This window comes from Wyeomyia smithii, chromosome 3 (assembly GCF_029784165.1).
Source record: "Wyeomyia smithii strain HCP4-BCI-WySm-NY-G18 chromosome 3, ASM2978416v1, whole genome shotgun sequence".
In the NCBI taxonomy this organism is placed as follows: Eukaryota; Metazoa; Arthropoda; class Insecta; order Diptera; family Culicidae; genus Wyeomyia; species Wyeomyia smithii.
This window is the reverse complement of record NC_073696.1, coordinates 223804031-223821480: the sequence shown is the minus strand read 5'-3', so window position 1 is coordinate 223821480 and position 17450 is coordinate 223804031. Positions and strand designations below refer to the sequence as shown.

The window sequence follows — 17450 nt, the reverse complement described above, 5'->3', positions numbered from 1 at the left end:
CAAATGCTCAAATTTATTCTGTTTTTAAATGAGTAGAGCTGAATGGATATTGTATTGTGACGTTCCAGTTCATTCCTTTTTTCTCTCGTTTTATAGGGCCGATGGGTTTGTATTAACAATCCCGAGGGAAGAAAAACGATATGTTTTATATGTCTCTTATAGTCTACTCTCTGGTGAGCGATGCTTAAAGATATTTTACAGTTTTCGTTACAGTTATGAGAAAATCAAGAGTGCAGTTTATTACAAGCTTCACATGTTTAAAACGGTAGCGCATTTATAGAATATAATTTTGTAGAGAGTTTTTCGAATTGATAAATTTCAGAATTTACAGTTCAGTAACGACTACCACTTAGTCAGTGTTTTTTTTTTTGCAAAATCATCGATCGATAATATTAATATTTATAAGGGCTTATCGCAGCAATAAATAAGCCAAAGTTCAAGTAGTGCGGGGTTATCGCGCACAGTAAACCACAGCGTGTGCGATATTGAAGGAAAATTATCTATCTTGGGTAAAAAATGATAAATATGGCAACGTCGCAAGCACTGTGATGGGAACCCGATGTGCGATATTTCTGTGGTACATAAACATTCCCGGAGCAGCTGCCAACCGGTGCCGTCTCTGTACGCCGGTACAGCGAGTCTAAAGTGCAGCACTAGAGGTTTTTTGAAGAGCTTCTCGATCGCTCGGTAGGTCTGCACGCTATTGCCGTATTCACTGTTTTTGTACCACAGGGTTTTGTTTGGCATGCCATCGTGGTGATGAATATGCAAGATTTGCGCGGTACAATCGAATGTAATACATAAAAAAGTATTTTTTTATGCTTATGTTTCGTGTGAGTTAGTGCTTCATCTTGATTTTAAAACCATGGTGAAATGGAGGAGAAGTAATTTCGAAAGTATCAGCTTTTTTACTGAGTGTCTTGCTCAATGAATGAAGTAGAGCTTGTAAAGCCTTGAAGGCATATTTTTTGTTTGCTGTCGTTCAGAAACTCTTAAATAGTTATTCAGTCAAGCTTGAGTCAAAGATGATTCAGATGCATAACACACTTTGAACAATGTTAGTTTAATAAGTCTACACAACAATAACGTCCATAGCTAAAACCCTCGAGCCTTGTGTTACACGACTAGAATTTGCGCGTTTAAACGGCAGGAAATAGTCAGAATACGCATGAAACATGAGCACAAAGCAGGTGAATTATGCTCTTTTAGTAATCATTTTCATCAATTACCAGTAATCAAACAAATTACCGCTGAGTGAGTTTACTGAGTGAATGGGCAGCGTGTGAGGTTCTTTTAGCAGCTGCTGTCGAGATTGCGTTTGTATGATAAATGGGAAAAATGTACTGTGTTTTACTTTCCATGGAATCAACTGTTTCACAAGGTTGCACAGGAAATGCAACGTGGAATTAATTCGGTATAAGGTGAAGTACCGCTCAAATCTTCGCCTAATAAGTTGAAGCCGAGTTTGCGAGTAACGCTTGTTACAGTAAAACCTTCTACTCGCCATTTAAAATATTTAAATTATGGTCTGCATTATTAAGCATTCTCACAACTAGTGATGTTTCCTGTACCAGTGGAATAACTAGAGCAACAGTGTTGCAAGATGCAATTCGATTTTGTTATAGTTTCTTGGGCCTTTTTGCTCGCCAAACCTCTCAACACGTCTAAAAAGAATAACTGGAATCTAGTCGTAATACAGAATCGGCTTTTGATATAAACGAAAACCGATCGTAGTCCATATATTTATTGTGCCCAAAAAATCCGAATCCCCTTGTGACATTTTTCGTCATGCTAGAGGACGTGGTTGCTGTTGGTTTTTTTTTCATTAAAAACCAACGATAAAAGAGGACTGATAAGTGAAGGCTGCCCAACAAGTTTTGGAACAAAGCACCACTGCCATTGAAAATTTACATCTCATCATTCTTCCCAAGGTTATTGTTTTCGTCCCTTTCGAATTCCAATCAACGATGATCGATTGAATATAATCAATTAAATTCTATCAACGCAGAAGCAAAATAAATTTGAGATACTCGACAGTACACTGCACAAAATCAATCTAGTAAAAACGCTAATCAAGACGGATGATGATTGATGTTGATGGATAACTTCTGATATGGGAAAGCTGCTTTTGCGAGCCGTTTGTCGTTTTGATTAGTTTGGGGATGGTTAACATGAATTGAATTATAATCCGTACTGCTTGTGACTGAACCGTCATGATAAATTGCTATGCAAATGTGACGAGAAAAATTTTACGAGCTAATGTTCCTATTCCTAGCTAATTTAATTCACAATTTTTCGTTCGCCCAGGGAAAGCTCGTTTGCGCGACGTTGCCACACCGCGTGCATACGGTTTCGATTTTCTCCGATGTCATTAGCGTAGCCGATTGTTATCTTATCTTGGGGTGAGGCTGGCTTTTGATTTGAGTAAAGCTACCGGTAAAAAAAAGTAAATAACGAACAGCAAATAGAAAAGGAGCTTAGCTTATCGCGAAGTTCTCTATCTTCAGCCGAAAGGCATTAGCTGTCATAAACAGCAGGATTTTCTTGCCTTGCCAACGCGTGAGATTAGTGGAGATAAAACCGGGTTAGATCCTGAGCGTGACCTTTTTTCCCAGGTTGGAAGCAATAAACAGCGAAGCAGCGCCACTTCTCACTGGTTTCCAACCCTCTGCACTAAGACGATCATATTCAATTTTTACGGCCCGTCATAAAGCCGAAAAGGTTTTGATGCCATTTATAGCACTGAAACATGCTATTGGGAAATGTTAATTATTTTTCTTGGTGTAGGTTGCCATCGAAATATGTGGTTGATGATAATAATTCGCGCTATAGTGTGTCGATAGACAGTTGCCATTGTGGGGCAACGAATATCCAGCCAAACCGGATTGTGTATCGCTTTGTTTCAGAAATTAGATCCGTGAAATAGTAGATTACAAACCGGTAAATAATGCATTCTTCCCTTTTGTTTTTAATTAGGGCGTGTTCACTTGCGTTACCAATTATTCTTTCAATAGAAGTGATAGAATTGTTGTTTGATTCAAATATTTGCAACTATGAAACAAAAATCAAAACTTTATATGTGAACCATAACGAACAGAGTTTTTATTTAACATTGGTGAAATAATTGCATAAATTGCTACGGAGTAGCACATCAGCAAATGTATTCGGTCGAGTATTGGGTTTTTTCTCTAACGACTTGCTTTGCTACTATTGCTTAATTTGGCGATTTTGGCTTCAATGCAGAATAATTTTCTTTTTTGCTTTTTCTGGCCTTTGGAAGCCTTATTGAACGTTTACTTTGCTTCAATTTGTTATGGTTATTTGCTTTCCCTGCTTTGCAGAAGCAGATGCAGCATTCGAAAACTCTTTCTGGGCAATATTCATCATGAAATGATGTTGAAACATTATGCAATCAGGCAATTCAGGCTTCAGACTTGAAATTTTTGAGGAAATTGAGTTTATCTGGAAAAACCTGGAAAGTCGGAGAATTTTTGCCAAAGAACCACCAAATCGTATGGAGAAAGTTATGAAATGGTGTGAATAGGAAACATAGTTCTTACTACAAAAAATCCAGAGTAGGAAGAGGTGTCAAATAATCATAGAATCATTTCTCGTATTCTAAAATCCTTGCATTTCAAATTTGGTTCCATTTGCTTGATTAGTTCCTAATGCAGAAATTGCTGTTTCATTTATATGGGAGCCCCCCCTTTCAGAGCAGGGAGGGGTTTCAAACCATCATAAAAGCATGTCTTGCCCTCTTAAATCGCTCCATGTCAAATTTTGTTCCTTTTGCTTGCTTAGCACTCACTTGTAGAGGAGGCAGGGGTGTCACCATAGAAATATTTCTTGCTTCAAAAACCTACCTATGTCAAATTTGCTTCCATTTGCTTGAGTAATGTGAAAATTTATGTTTCATTTGTATGAGAGCCCTCTTTTTCAGAGGAGGGAGAGCTACATACAAATTTTCAACGGCGACAACTGGTTTATTAAATCAGCATCTTACCTCGGGACCAGCTGGAACGCAAATAACATTAATGCAATATCGTCCCTCCAATACTAGAACTAGATAACTCGGAAATTGCCGTTTTGAGAAAAACGAGGTTGAAAATTTTACCTGTTTTGATGATGATGATGATTCAACTACTAAAATTCTTCAAATGTTATATTTTGGAATTTTATCAATGTCTTGAATCATTGTAATTTCTGACCAGATATTTATTCAATGTCGGTGGATGGTTCAGGGGAGAGAAGTAAGAAAAAACTAAAAAAACCCAAGTTATCTAATTATGGTATGCAAAAAAAATTTTTTTTTATTTTTTGCTAGGAATTTTGAGATATCATTTTTCGGAATTCGGTTATTCATAATTAAAGAATTTTTTTTCGTTCAATTTATCTGATTTATCTATTGCTCTCGTGTTGATATAAAAAATCATTTCACGTGTTAATCATAAAAATTATATTGTATTTACGGTCTTTGTTTTAAAAATATATGGATATGCTATAGAGCTCGACGCGATAAATATGATGGCGTACTTAACTCAAAATCGACAAATTTCGAGTTATCCAGTTTTAGCATTACTAATAGTTCTAACTATATCCTTCCAGCTGGTCTTGCGGTACGATGCTCCCCTAACAAGCCAGTCGTCGTAGGTTCGAGTCTCGGCTCGGGAGAGACTGTTAGTGTCAGTAGGATCGTAGCGCTAGCCTCGCAATTGTCCTGTACAATAAACAGATGGCTGCGAAGTCTGCATAAAATAAACAGAAATTCAAGTTCCGATACAGGATGTAGCACCAAGGCATTGCTTTGCTAATGATTCTAACTAGTAAAATAAGCACCGGGCAAAAATAACTTTCTGAAAAAACCCTTTTATTGTATACACTAATGACACTTTTGTCGCACGGAATATGTAGCGCGTTACTTCCGAAATCCGCGTGTAATAAAACGCGTAAAAAAATTTTATTTGTCAACAGTTTTAATCATATCTGCTCAGGGATAAGGACAATGGTTGCTATTGTTAGTATATGGATAGATGGTTGTGTATCACGACCTTTCTCAAATAAGTCCGGTGTCCCACAAGGAGGTAATCTCGGACCGCTGTTATTTATTTTGTTCTTTAATGCTGCTTTAATACTAGATGACAGTTGCCTCAAACTGGTGTATGTTGCGACTTGAAACTGTATGCTGTTGTACAAACGCAGGAGCATTATTGGCGTTTACAAACCTGTCTGAGTTTGTTTGTTGACTGGTGGCATCGAAATAAATTGATTATTAGTGTGGAAAAACGAGAAAAAAATGAGATCGTATATTACAACCGGTTTTGTTCAATTACCATATCGACGGTAATTTACTTACAAGAGTTAGTGAAGTGACAGATTTGGGAATTTTATTGGACTCAAAAAAGACCTTTGATTCACACCGCTTTGAAACGATATCGAAAGCAACACGACAATTAGGTTTTGTATCCAAGGTTGCAAAGAACTTTTCTGGCCCTCATTGTTGGAAATCATTGTACTGCGCACTCGTACGCCCAATTTTGGAATTACTATATGACATCCCTACCAGTGTTAACGTGAAGACTTAGGATTGAACGAGTTCTGGAAAGATTCAATCGCCTGGCACTAAGGAATTTACCCTGGAGAATCCCCTACAGTCTACCATCGTATTCTGATAGGTGCCGGCTATTGTGATTAGATACCCCTGAACGTAAAAGTGAAATACAGCAATCGCTGTTCATCGCTAAACTTTTAAATGGTGAAGTTGACACCCCTGGACTATTCTAAATGGTGAATTTTTTGTATTCCGAGCAGACCTCTTCGAAACATGACGTTATGCAACCAATCTATCACCGTACCACGGTTAGAAACAATAAACCTTTTACAGCGTGTATTCGTAGCTTTACTGATGTTGAAGACCACTTTGATCCGATGTTTTGTAAATAGACTTATAACTGTAATTGGAATGTGATTGAACTGTGAACTAGCTCACATATTCATTAAGAATTTTATTGTCAGATGATATATTTAAATATGAATACAAATACAAATATTTTGGATTAAAATTTCTCATCTATGCTCTATTTATTATTATCAATGCTCTATTATTTATTGGTAAATAGTATAATATATTCCATTATACTCAGGAGTCTTTTCACCTCTTTGACACTCAATGTATACCTTTCAAAGAACCACGTCTGCCGAAGGTCGTTGGTTTTTTTTGAGAAATTGTTAATTAACAAATATTCGCGGTGTTCGACAAGTAAGATACTTATCGTTCATCTTTGTAATGAGTAACCTTCACGTGCAACATCGTTCGGCTTCATCGTGAACCCCCAAATATAAAGTTCGGCAGACGTGAATCTCCAAATATTTCACAACTGGTTTGTGTACCCAAACAAAAATACCCAATACCCAAACAAAAACACAAACCAGTTGTGAAATATTTGGAGGTTCACGTCTATTATGTAGTGAAGTATGGTTACTTTCTGTGTTCTCTAACCAAGTGGCTAACCAACGACATACCGAGAGAAGATAACAAAGGGAGCATTTAATTCGAAAGCACATGTACCGTAAATTTTTATTCACCTATTTTCTCGTATCCCCTCACTTTAAGGGACTATCAAATTTAGTCGTTAAACTTCTGTTGTAAAGGCACCAAATGGCAACTGAATGGAAAACTGGATAATCATATATTGTATTTTGTGGAGATTTTTGATAGCAGACTTGATTTGAATTTCACGTTTACTTTATTGCAAATATTTATCAAACTACTGATTCACTTTTCTTTTACCGTTAACACGGTACCACTTAAAATTCTTCCGATTTTCTCAACAAAGACAAAAACAAAGAGATTTATATTACAAAAGAACCCCAAAATTTACCCTCATTTGCTATATATACTATGGAGGCATCACAGCTGAACATGTAGAACAATTTCATGTATACTATTTTTGACAGTCAAGATAATGCTTCTTCTTCTTATTACCATTCACAGTTTGTTTTTGTATTTTGTCTTCGTTATCCCTTTGTTTATTCATCGAGGTTCAAAGGGTAATTTCAAGTGAGGAACCCATACAAAATAATTACAATAAGAATGGACAAATTTTGATTTCTATAGCTAGTAACAATGTAAATAAAGTTTTTATAAAAAATCCTATCACTTTCCAATCATGAAAATGTAAACAAATGTGATAATATTCCACACATTCGGTTTGATAGACAATATTAGTTAATTTTTTTATTACTTTAAAAAAAGTAAAAGGAATCCATTTCAAGCAACATATGCAGCCTTTTGTGCATTGAGACAAAATATTCAAATGTGAAAGGTGAAATACGAACGTAAGTGAAATACGAAGTCTGTTGAGTGGAATATTACTAATCAGTCTTTTTTTTCAATTTTCTTCTAAACTTACTTCAATTACCTTTCTACATTTTTAGATGGGGTAAACTGTGTAAAAATAATTTTGAATGGTAGCAAGTTTCCCAGATTGTCAACAAATCGTTATTTGTTTGCAGATATTTTGTAGCTTTCTATATTTGTAAAATTTCAACTGAAACCAACACATAATATGTGGTTCAGGCTTGGTCAGGTCAGCTTACACATGTGCCACACCGGCTAGGGGTAAATGACAGCAAATTTATGTTCCTATCATTTGCTATTCTAATCACTTCGCACTATGAACTTCCCCCGCAACTTTTACAGAACTGTTTTTTACGTTTTAAATGAGCTACCCTCACTCAATACGCCTGCTCAAGCACTTTTCATGTTCGCTAGTATACTCCCGTCATTTTTCGAGTGTCACAACCAGCCTACAATATGGAGTGAGTGGGACGCACTTGATTTGGTACGCTGAAACGAATGTTTTTTTTTGTTTTTTTTTTTTTTTCAAATTTTGAGATGAAATAAATTTTACACTGCTTGTTGACAAACGCGTGTCTCCTTCGGACTTCGACCCAAACTTAGTGGCGACTGTTGTAAGCACACATTGATTGAGGTCGGTTTTTCCATTTTCTACTTTTGGACCGGTGACCACGAAAATGGTGACATTTTCTTCCCCACGCCAAACTAGTTGATACCGTCATCCACACGCGTTTCAAAGTAAACCTTTCTGCGAAAGGAAATCGCGACTGTTTATGGTCACCGTTGGCAGTAACGGGTTGAGACTCTTGTCGAGTAACTTGTCACTTTCGCTTAGGCGTCAAACGTCAGCTTGATTATGCCGTAAAGTTAAGTGGGATAAAACATTGAGAAGCTTAGTGTCAATGACAGCAGTCGCTGTGGTTGATAGTTGTTAGCATGATTTCTTTGCAGTCATTTATGTTAATTTCAATGAAATCGCTCCTACTTCATGCTTGTTAAGAAATTTTTCACCTCAAAGTTTGCAAATAACAAAATGTTAATAAAGCGAATGGAACCCAGAACACGAAATTCCTCCTCTATTGGAATGCTCCAAGCAGAATACTGCAAACCATTGAAAATGGAAATGTTTTCCCAGTTCTATAAGCAACGGTACGATAAAGTTCATTTCGAATTCAATCCGGCGCAATACAAACTTTATAATATGCTGCACAACATAACATGAAAAGGCATTTTAAGTCACAATCATGATGAATTTTAAATTATTTTCGTGGCGCGCTGCCAATAATCAGATTTGAATTGGTAATCATATTCTACCGTTTCGTAAGTTTATTCAAAAACTTTTTGTCGTTTCGAGAAAGCTCATTTCATTATAATTACAAATGCCAACTAGCAAAAAAAAAACTTATCTATTTCTTTTTTATTTCCAGGGTGACGCCCCAGAAACCGCCTCCAATGACACACCGGTGCCGACCAAGTGCGTCTGGTGTCAGCAGATCTTAGCGACGACGGATCACCCGAAACTGCTGGAATGTTTGCACGTAGCGTGCGATCCCTGCGTGAAGCAGAAATTCTCCGACCTGCCCCACAACCAGCCGGTGTTATTCTGTCCGGTGTGCAAAATGGAATCTCGAATAGAATTTATCATCGACAATGTGTTCCTGTGCGAAAACACGGCGGACGACAATCCGGGCAGTGTGGAGTCCACCAAGGATATGATCAAGTGCAGCAGCTGCAGTGACGATGCAATCGCCACGTCCTGGTGCGTTGAGTGTGCCGAGTTTATCTGTGATAGCTGTGTGCAGGCCCATCAGCGGCTGAAAATTACCAAGGATCACACGATCAAACCGAAAGAGGCCGCCTGCAGCGAGACGCCCGGCAGCAGTGGGCTGTCCGGGAAAAACATCATGTGTCACATACATTCACAGGTAGGTGGGATGTGAGGCAAGCCGAAAGGGGTGGTGATAGCAAGAAGTACGTGACGGATGAACGGGGAGTAGGTACCTCGAAATATTGGTTCATTTGCTCCGTGCTGTACGTGATTATTTAACAGTTGGCTGGTACGTGTTAACGTGAAACAGAGATGAATTTCGCTCTGCCGTTATAATCTGCGGATCTGCGGAGAACGTGTTTCAGACGATGCCGGTAATCTAGATTGCATCTTCAGATTCACGTCCTGTAGTGGAGCAGGTTAGATGTAAGCAGGATTATGCAGTGTATTTACAGCAATGGTTTGGTTTTATCGTTTTCCCGGGCCTAAACAGTATTAAAATTTATCCACAACCATATGATATTTTATTAAGTATCATCTAAAAACTCAATTTACAAAGATTTCGTTTTTTTGTTATTATTATGATGATAATGATCAATTTTTCATAATTTTTTTAAAAGTTTTGGGTTTGCTTAATTTGGTAATTTTGAAAGATTTCTGCGGCGACTCGACTGAGCGGCTGACAGCACTCTTTCAGAATTCAATGAAACTTCGTGGGTGTGTGGGTGTTAATACCCTAAGCAACCTTGCATTTTTTTTCGAAAATTTATTTGTACTAACATTTGTAGAGAGCTCATTCTAGTTTCATACATTGATTCATCCGAATATTGATAAGAGCTAGAGAAAAATTGTAGGGAGGCGACTTTTGGGGAATTGGCTAAACTTTCATTTAAAAATATCCCACACTGAAAAAAAATAATTTTAAAAACAAAAAGTCATTTTAAAAAAATCGGTTATCCTAAATTTTGTTTCGAAATAAGATTTTAGATAGACAATTTAGTCGCCCAAAATTCTTCTGAACAAATCGAAGTGGGCACTCTTAACAAAAAAAAATTGTAAAGAAAACTTTTTGCGTCCCCCTGGAAGTAAGGTAAGAAAAGTATCAAGAGATGACTTCTAGAGAATCGTCTGAACATTTATTTAAAATTATTGTAAAACTGAATTTGAGAACCTACACTGAATAAAAAATATTTTAAAAACAAAAAATGATTTAAAAAAAATCGTTTATCCCAGATTTTTTTTTCCAAAAATATTTTTTTCTAAAAAGTTAATTCAGTTGCTTAAAACTCTCCTGAACAAATTAGAAGGGGCACTCTTGAGGAAAAAACCTTTTTCTAACAAGAGCTTTTTCATGTTTTATACGGTTTCACGTTTTTTGCTTCTTTTGCTTCGGTAATGGCAAGAGTTAGAGAAAAGTTGGCAATGAATGCTTTTCGGGAAATTGTCTTTTTTTTTCATTTATTCATCATTCAATTTTTTGAATTAAACAGTATGATAAAATACAATTTAGAGTATTTTGGACATGCATGTTCTTAGGCAGTTTATTTTTTTGAGGTTAATGAGTGTTATAAACATATTGGAGAGTTGGAAATATGTTTACTTTTGCAAAGAGTAAATTGAAGTATATGTTTTAACATCAAATTAATTTTGATCAAACAATAACATTGCGAAAAAAAATAGTTTTTAGAAAAACGAGTTTACATTTTTAGAATAATCTTCAAACAGTTACAGTTTAGAACAGGCTTGTAAACGGACAACACTTCCATTTGCAGGGTTTTTACAGAAACCTTATTTTGAATCCGCAAAATCCGCGCCACGGTTTTGGAGATCCGCGCCGTGAAAACTAAATCCACGCCGAAGAAAAAATAATAAAATCTTTTGATTCAACATGATAAAATTAATACCATCTTTAAAATGTCATGCTGATATGTATAACTTGTTTGTATTTAGCTTAAAACGTATGACAGTTGACTTACTGCGCCCATGTTTGGGAATGATGCTGACCAAAATTGTTGTTTGGAAATTCTTATATACAAATGTAAAATGCCCGTAGCACTGATTTTTTCTCTCGCGATTTTTTCTCGTTGAAAAGAGTATAATTATGACGAGTAAAATTCCTGTGAGACATAAGTTAGACATAAAAAGTGAGAATGACGAAATTTGAGAAATGTGGGTTGAGAGGTTCGATAAATACTTAAGACATTAAAATGAAAGATAACCATTTAAACCCGTATATTGTCGGGAACAGTCAATAAGTAATTAATAATCTTCGTGAGTTGCAAACCATACTAAAAGTTGCCAAAAATCTTGTTAAAATAATTCAAAAGGACGAGATAGGTTTAAGCTAGAAAATAAAAAAACCGGTCATTAATACGATTAAGTCTATGTAACCCACGTATAGCGCCAAACTCGAAAAATTAGAAGCAATCGAAAAAGTAGAAGAATCTCTCAACTCGATTTCAGGTCTAACGTCCAATTTTTATCTGTAGAAACATGGAATAGACTCAATTAAGAGTTTTTTAATGACCACTCAAAATCAATTTCGATTTCCCGTTTTTTTCCCGGTTTTCCCGATAAAAGGCTTCAAATTTTCTCGGTGCTTTATTTTTCAAAATAATGTAAATAAGATCATTATACCTGTTTATTTATATCCTTGCGAGAATAGTGTTATTAAAACTATGAAAAATATTTCTCCTTCAAAATTTTTTCTTCCTTTAACTGTATATCGACTTTAGCAAGTACCTTCATGGAGACTTCCTGCACAATTTTCGCCCTTTTTATCTAAAAATCGTTGACAATCTTCCTTCTGCCTTTTCTCTCTGTCAACCTGCTCTTGAATGCCAATGGAATGTATGGGAAAACATTAAATATCGATCGTTTTACATTAGAGCTTAGAAGTTTTGTCTTATCATGCAAAATTTGTTCTCAAGCGAACTTCTGGAAAAAGAGCCTCAAAGTGACCAATGAAGAAATTCACATGGAACTGTTCAAATTATTTTTTTATGGTTAATGTCTTGGAAATTCATAAAACGTTGAGATCTGTCATCTCGAAGCATTTTTTTTAAAATTCGATCCTGGGATCAATGAAATGTTTGAGAAATTCTCTTATGGCTCGTAAAATAAATCCAACCGACACTCTGAATAAGCAATTTGAAAGGAATATCATTCAAAACAATCGGTGTAAAACGCGGCTTTTCCTGGAAATCCGCATGACAAACCACGGAAATTCCGAAAGGATTGGCACCCTATTACACACCCACCATGTTTCATTGAACTTCGAAAGGGTGCTGCCAGCCCCTCAGTCGATATCCTGATTTTTAGGTAATGGAAAGCAAGGTTGCAAGGCTTTCCGCAAAATCCGCGCCATGGAGTAGTAGTCAATTGACACTCGCGTAAGGGGTTGTCCACATACCACGTGGACAGCTTGAGGGGAGGGGGGGGGTTGTGTGATGTCCACGGTCCTCACAAAATTTTTATAATTTATATGGGCATTTGTCCACGGGGGGGAAGAGAGGGGGTCAAAATCGTGAAAAATCTGTCCACGTGGTATGTGGACAGCCCCTAACGAAAAGATGCACACTGTCACTCGTTTGGCGATGCTTTTTGGCCTATTTCTGTCTTCTTCGTTCTATCTATATCAGTGGCGTCGGGTCCACCTGTGCAACATGTGCACTGCACAGGTACTACGTTTTCTATTATCCAAACATATGCAACTATTGAAATATATATAATAAATAATAAAATATAAAAAAATAAGCATGCTAGCAAGACTCTTCAATTCAAAGCTTGAAACACTTTGGTTTGATTTTCTTCTCTAATTCGAGGAAAAAGAACCTAAACAAATGACAGTGCACATGCAACGAAATGAGCCACGCGACGCCTCTGACTTTTATTGAGAAGTACAAGATAATCGATATAAGAAATTTCCAAAATCTCCTCCCACAACGTATGTATTTCTCGGACGATTATCGCATTAAAAACTTGTTCTACCGTGACCATTTACAAGCCTGGATAAGAGGTGGTGAAGCTCGCTATGACAAGCGGGTGGCCCCGGTTCATACCTTAGATGAATCAGGACGTTTGATGTCAAAAAAAAAATAAGGATTGGTTTATTCTCAAGCTGTTTCATAAGACTCCTTTCCAGACTACTCTGGTCTAAGCCTTTGATAACACCTCCGATTTAATCCTCTCAATAACTTGCGAAATAGTTCAAGATTAAGTCGATAAAAAAAAAAGATAAGTCTGGTGGAAGACGAGTTATGAATTAACCCACAAGCACTGATACGCAGTAGAATGTTTCACAATAAGTGACATTACACATATGAAAAAATTGCGGAGTCAGCGAAACGTTCAGACAATGTTCCATATAACAACAAAAAAGTCTCCCTCCCAATGATATATATCTAATAATTGCTGCTGCTAAATAACAGCTGCTCGATGCACACCGCAAAACTTGTCAGTTTTAGCCCATCACCGCATGGATTTAATTCGTAAACAATTATATGTCATCTCTTTCCTACTTAGGTTGCAATTCGCAATGTCGTTTGTTTATTCTTGGAGAATTCGCACTGACCCAGTGGAATCAAGAAATTCGATATAAGAACATTCAAATTGTTGTTACAGAGATATGAGTGTGAAAGAATATTGAAGAGAGAGAATAAAAGAGAATAAAGTAACAGATGAAGTGTTTTCTTGCTATCTTTGGCGATACCACTTACCGTGCAACGCACGTGCTATATAAATAAATCGTTGCGTAGTTCAGTCAAAAGTCAATTCGAGAACAATGTTCTAACTGTTGTTTTTCGCATGACATACACACTGCCTATAATCGCATATCGATCGCATCTGGAAAATCATCGAGTTGAGAAAACAGCGCTTGAAGATATTTTTCTTGTTATGGGTATTTCACCTATTTGGGGAGGGTTATTCCTATTATTTGTTTTTACATAATATAATGAAATAGACCTTTAGCATAACTTCTTCATAAGAAAACAGCTTTTTTCGTGAGAATTGCTATGAGAAATGAGGTAGAGACTGATATGAGATTATTTAGGCAATCGAGTAGCAAAATAATCGTATACCAGTCTCACTCTCAACCGCTCTTCGTTGGAGTTGTCATATTTTTCTCAAGTATTTTGATTTTTCAAAAACGATTTCTCCTGAGTTCTGATAATTTCAACTTAAATGATCATTTGAAGTGAGCAGGTCATCCATAGAAAATCAACACCTTACAGAAAAAAGCAATGCTGAAGGCTATTATTTCTCTGATGGACGAAGACAAGAAATCTTTCTGGAACTAACATTCAGAAAAAGTTGCAGTATCAGTGTCTACTTTAAATTATTTGTGGTGTGGAATCTATTTGAAACAACCTTGCCGTCTTTCATTATCTGATGATTTTTAACAGTAAAAAGCTTAAAAAACAACACCAAATATTTGTTATATGGATTGAAGAAAAAAATAGGGCCATACTCAGGGAAAACATTTGGTGGGACTGATATGCGATTATTTTTAAGATGGGACAATTTGAGCTCACATTTGTTGCATAGGGCGGTGTCTGAGATCTAGGTTTTCAGCGTTAAGTAATTAAAAACTATAATATATAATAGAAATCTGATATTAAAAAAAATTAAGATGGAAGGCTTTGGGGGCTAATTATCATGTTGATTTTATTGATTTAAAAAAAATATTATTATCCAAGCATAGAGTTTTTTCCAATCTTTTTTCTCCTTTAAACGATCAGAAATCTTTAGATACAATAAGATGTTAATTAAATCCTTCCTTACGACGATTTATTTGACATCTTATTGTATCTAAAAGTTTTTTGATAAGTTTAAAAAAACCATTAGGAAAAGTTATGCTTGGTTAAAAATATTTTCAATTTTTTTAGATTAATACACTTATCATAAAAATAAGTTTTTTCAAGAGCATTTATGAGCATTATTTTGGCCATTTTAGAACTGTTTATTGGTTTAAAATACTATTTCCGTTTATTGGTCTGTTAGCTATTTTCTCAAGCTAGCAGAGCAGAGCATTTTACAAAGAAATGACGGAGCATTAAATTCGGCGTTATGGCATTGATTAAGCATGGAATGATACTTTATCAAGGTGACTTTCAGCCACAGGCTAATGCTATTCACTATTTGTTCTGCTGATTTTGCACTTCCAGCTTTAGGGACATGAATTATTTCTTATATTCCACTACCTTTTAGGTACAGCTCACTCCACAAATATCACAAAATATAATGATTGTTTTGTAATAATCATCACTGCAAATACAACATCAACATCCTTAGAACGTGCATTAGGGAAAATCCCATATTGGATTGAATTGGACTATTGACTAGGATGTTTCCAGAAACTGGAAGTCGTAATTTCGGATATCATATTCCCGGCTTCTGAGCATCATGTTTATATCGGAAATACTCATATTGGATGATATGGGGCATTTTAGGCTGCTTTCTCGAAACCGGCAATCCTAATTCCGATCTCTGGGCACCATCATGGTTCTGGAAATATATAATATATTTTAGGTGTATTCCAAAAACTGGAAGTCGCCATCTTGGATTTCAAAATGGTGTATGATGGAGTTGAATTCAAGGGTTAGGATGCAAGGATTTTGCAAATATCCATCACATTGGATGATACTAGATCATTTCAGGCTATTTTACAAGACTTAGAAGTCGTCATCTTTGATTTGACACCTGGAATTCATTCCCGGCTTCTGAGCATCATCCTGATTCCGGGAATACTTATACTGGATGATAATTGACCACTTTAGGCTGTTACCGGAAGTTGCCATATTGATTTTCAAAATGGTGTCTGGAGTGGAGTACCAATCACCCTTGGGCGTCATCACGATTCCGGAAATATCCATATTGGATTGTATTTAGTCATTTCAGGCTGTATTCGAGAACCCCGAAATCGCCATTCTAAACTTCACAATGCCGTCTGGGAACGGATTCTGTCCTGTGAGCATCATCCCGGTTCTCGAAATACCTATATTAAATGGCTTTGGACGTTCTACCTAAGGCACATCAGAAAAGTAGGCAACAAAATCAATAAATCTGTGCTACGGAATTTCATATCTATACTTGAAATTTTACTAGCCTCATGTTTTTTCGGCTACTTGCGGTATTTTTAATTCTAAAAGTAATAGTGGTATTGATGTTCTAAAATCCGTTGGTAACTAACGATGAAACTTCGTTTATTTAGAGCAAGCATTGATTCCAGTGGATAATGTAAAACGTCAAGTTTACAGCACACAACACTGTTACCACTTGGTCACTTTTCAACTCCATTCCGATTCAAAATGAGTGAAAGTTAAATAGGCTTAGGTGTGATTATTTCTCCGTAATGCAACCACATTAATTTCTCCCTGAATAATACAAATAATAAATCCCATCACTGCCAGTTTCTCTCACTCGAACGGTTTACTCTAGACAATTTAAATTATAAATTACGTTGAACAAAAAACTGCATCACCATTGTAGCATAAGAAGGATGCAAATGAGGCGGAGGAAATCAGTCAAACACAAGTGAAGTTGTAAAAATTTCCACGTGCTATGCATTTTACCTTTTGTCTCTCCTTGGCTTAAGCAAGTTTATAACTTTTCTGCCCGCAGCAAATTGATCAATGCAGCGTGCTGGAAAGAAGCAAAAACCGTTAGCGGTTTTGGCGGTTTCCTTTCTGGATTGATGCCTTTTTGCATTGCGAATAATATTTGATGTGGTTTGCAGGGTTTTGTTCGGTAGAAATTGACCGCAAATTCCTCGCTGAATGTAAAATGTGACATCCAACCGGGTAATGAGCTATAAATCCGGAGGTTTTTTTTTCCATTTTCATCTTCCTCCAAAAAAAAAAAAACAAGTTTAATGACTTTCTGGTTTCAGTTTGATGATTCGATTATTCTTTTATGATTCTTGAAGTGATATGGGTCATACTGAATTAACCACGTTTTTCCTTCATTTACAGGAAAAGCTCTCCCTCTACTGCGAAACATGCGACCGATTAACATGTCGAGACTGCCAGCTTGTGGACCATCGGGATCACAAGTACAAGTTCGCCAACGAGATCGCCAGCGAAACGCGAAACTCCCTGCAAGCTCTACTCAGCGAAATTAGCTACAAGAAGGTGCTGCTGTCCAGTGCGATGAAGGTCATCGACGACCGGCAGGCGCTGATCACCGAGAAGAAGAAGGAGCTTTCCAAAGAAATCGCAGATCTGGTGGTCAAGCTTACCAATGCGGTGAATATGCGTGGCAAGCAGCTGGTTTATCGGTTAAATCAGGTAAGTTTATCTTTGTTATCCTACCTCTTCGATAATC

At 36.5% G+C, this 17450-nt stretch overlaps 1 protein-coding gene across 6 annotated transcripts in view; it reads left to right on the top strand.

Annotated features, from left to right (window-relative positions):
• LOC129729447 (transcription intermediary factor 1-alpha-like) overlaps nucleotides 1-17450 on the top strand; it is a 73226-nt gene that overhangs the window by 49207 nt on the left and 6569 nt on the right. For all 6 annotated transcript variants that reach the window (XM_055688015.1, XM_055688014.1, XM_055688012.1 and 3 more), the window contains 2 exons: nucleotides 8785-9282; nucleotides 17099-17413. In XM_055688015.1, coding sequence (XP_055543990.1) covers nucleotides 8785-9282; nucleotides 17099-17413 — 813 coding nt within the window. The remainder of the gene's footprint in view (nucleotides 1-8784; nucleotides 9283-17098; nucleotides 17414-17450) is intronic.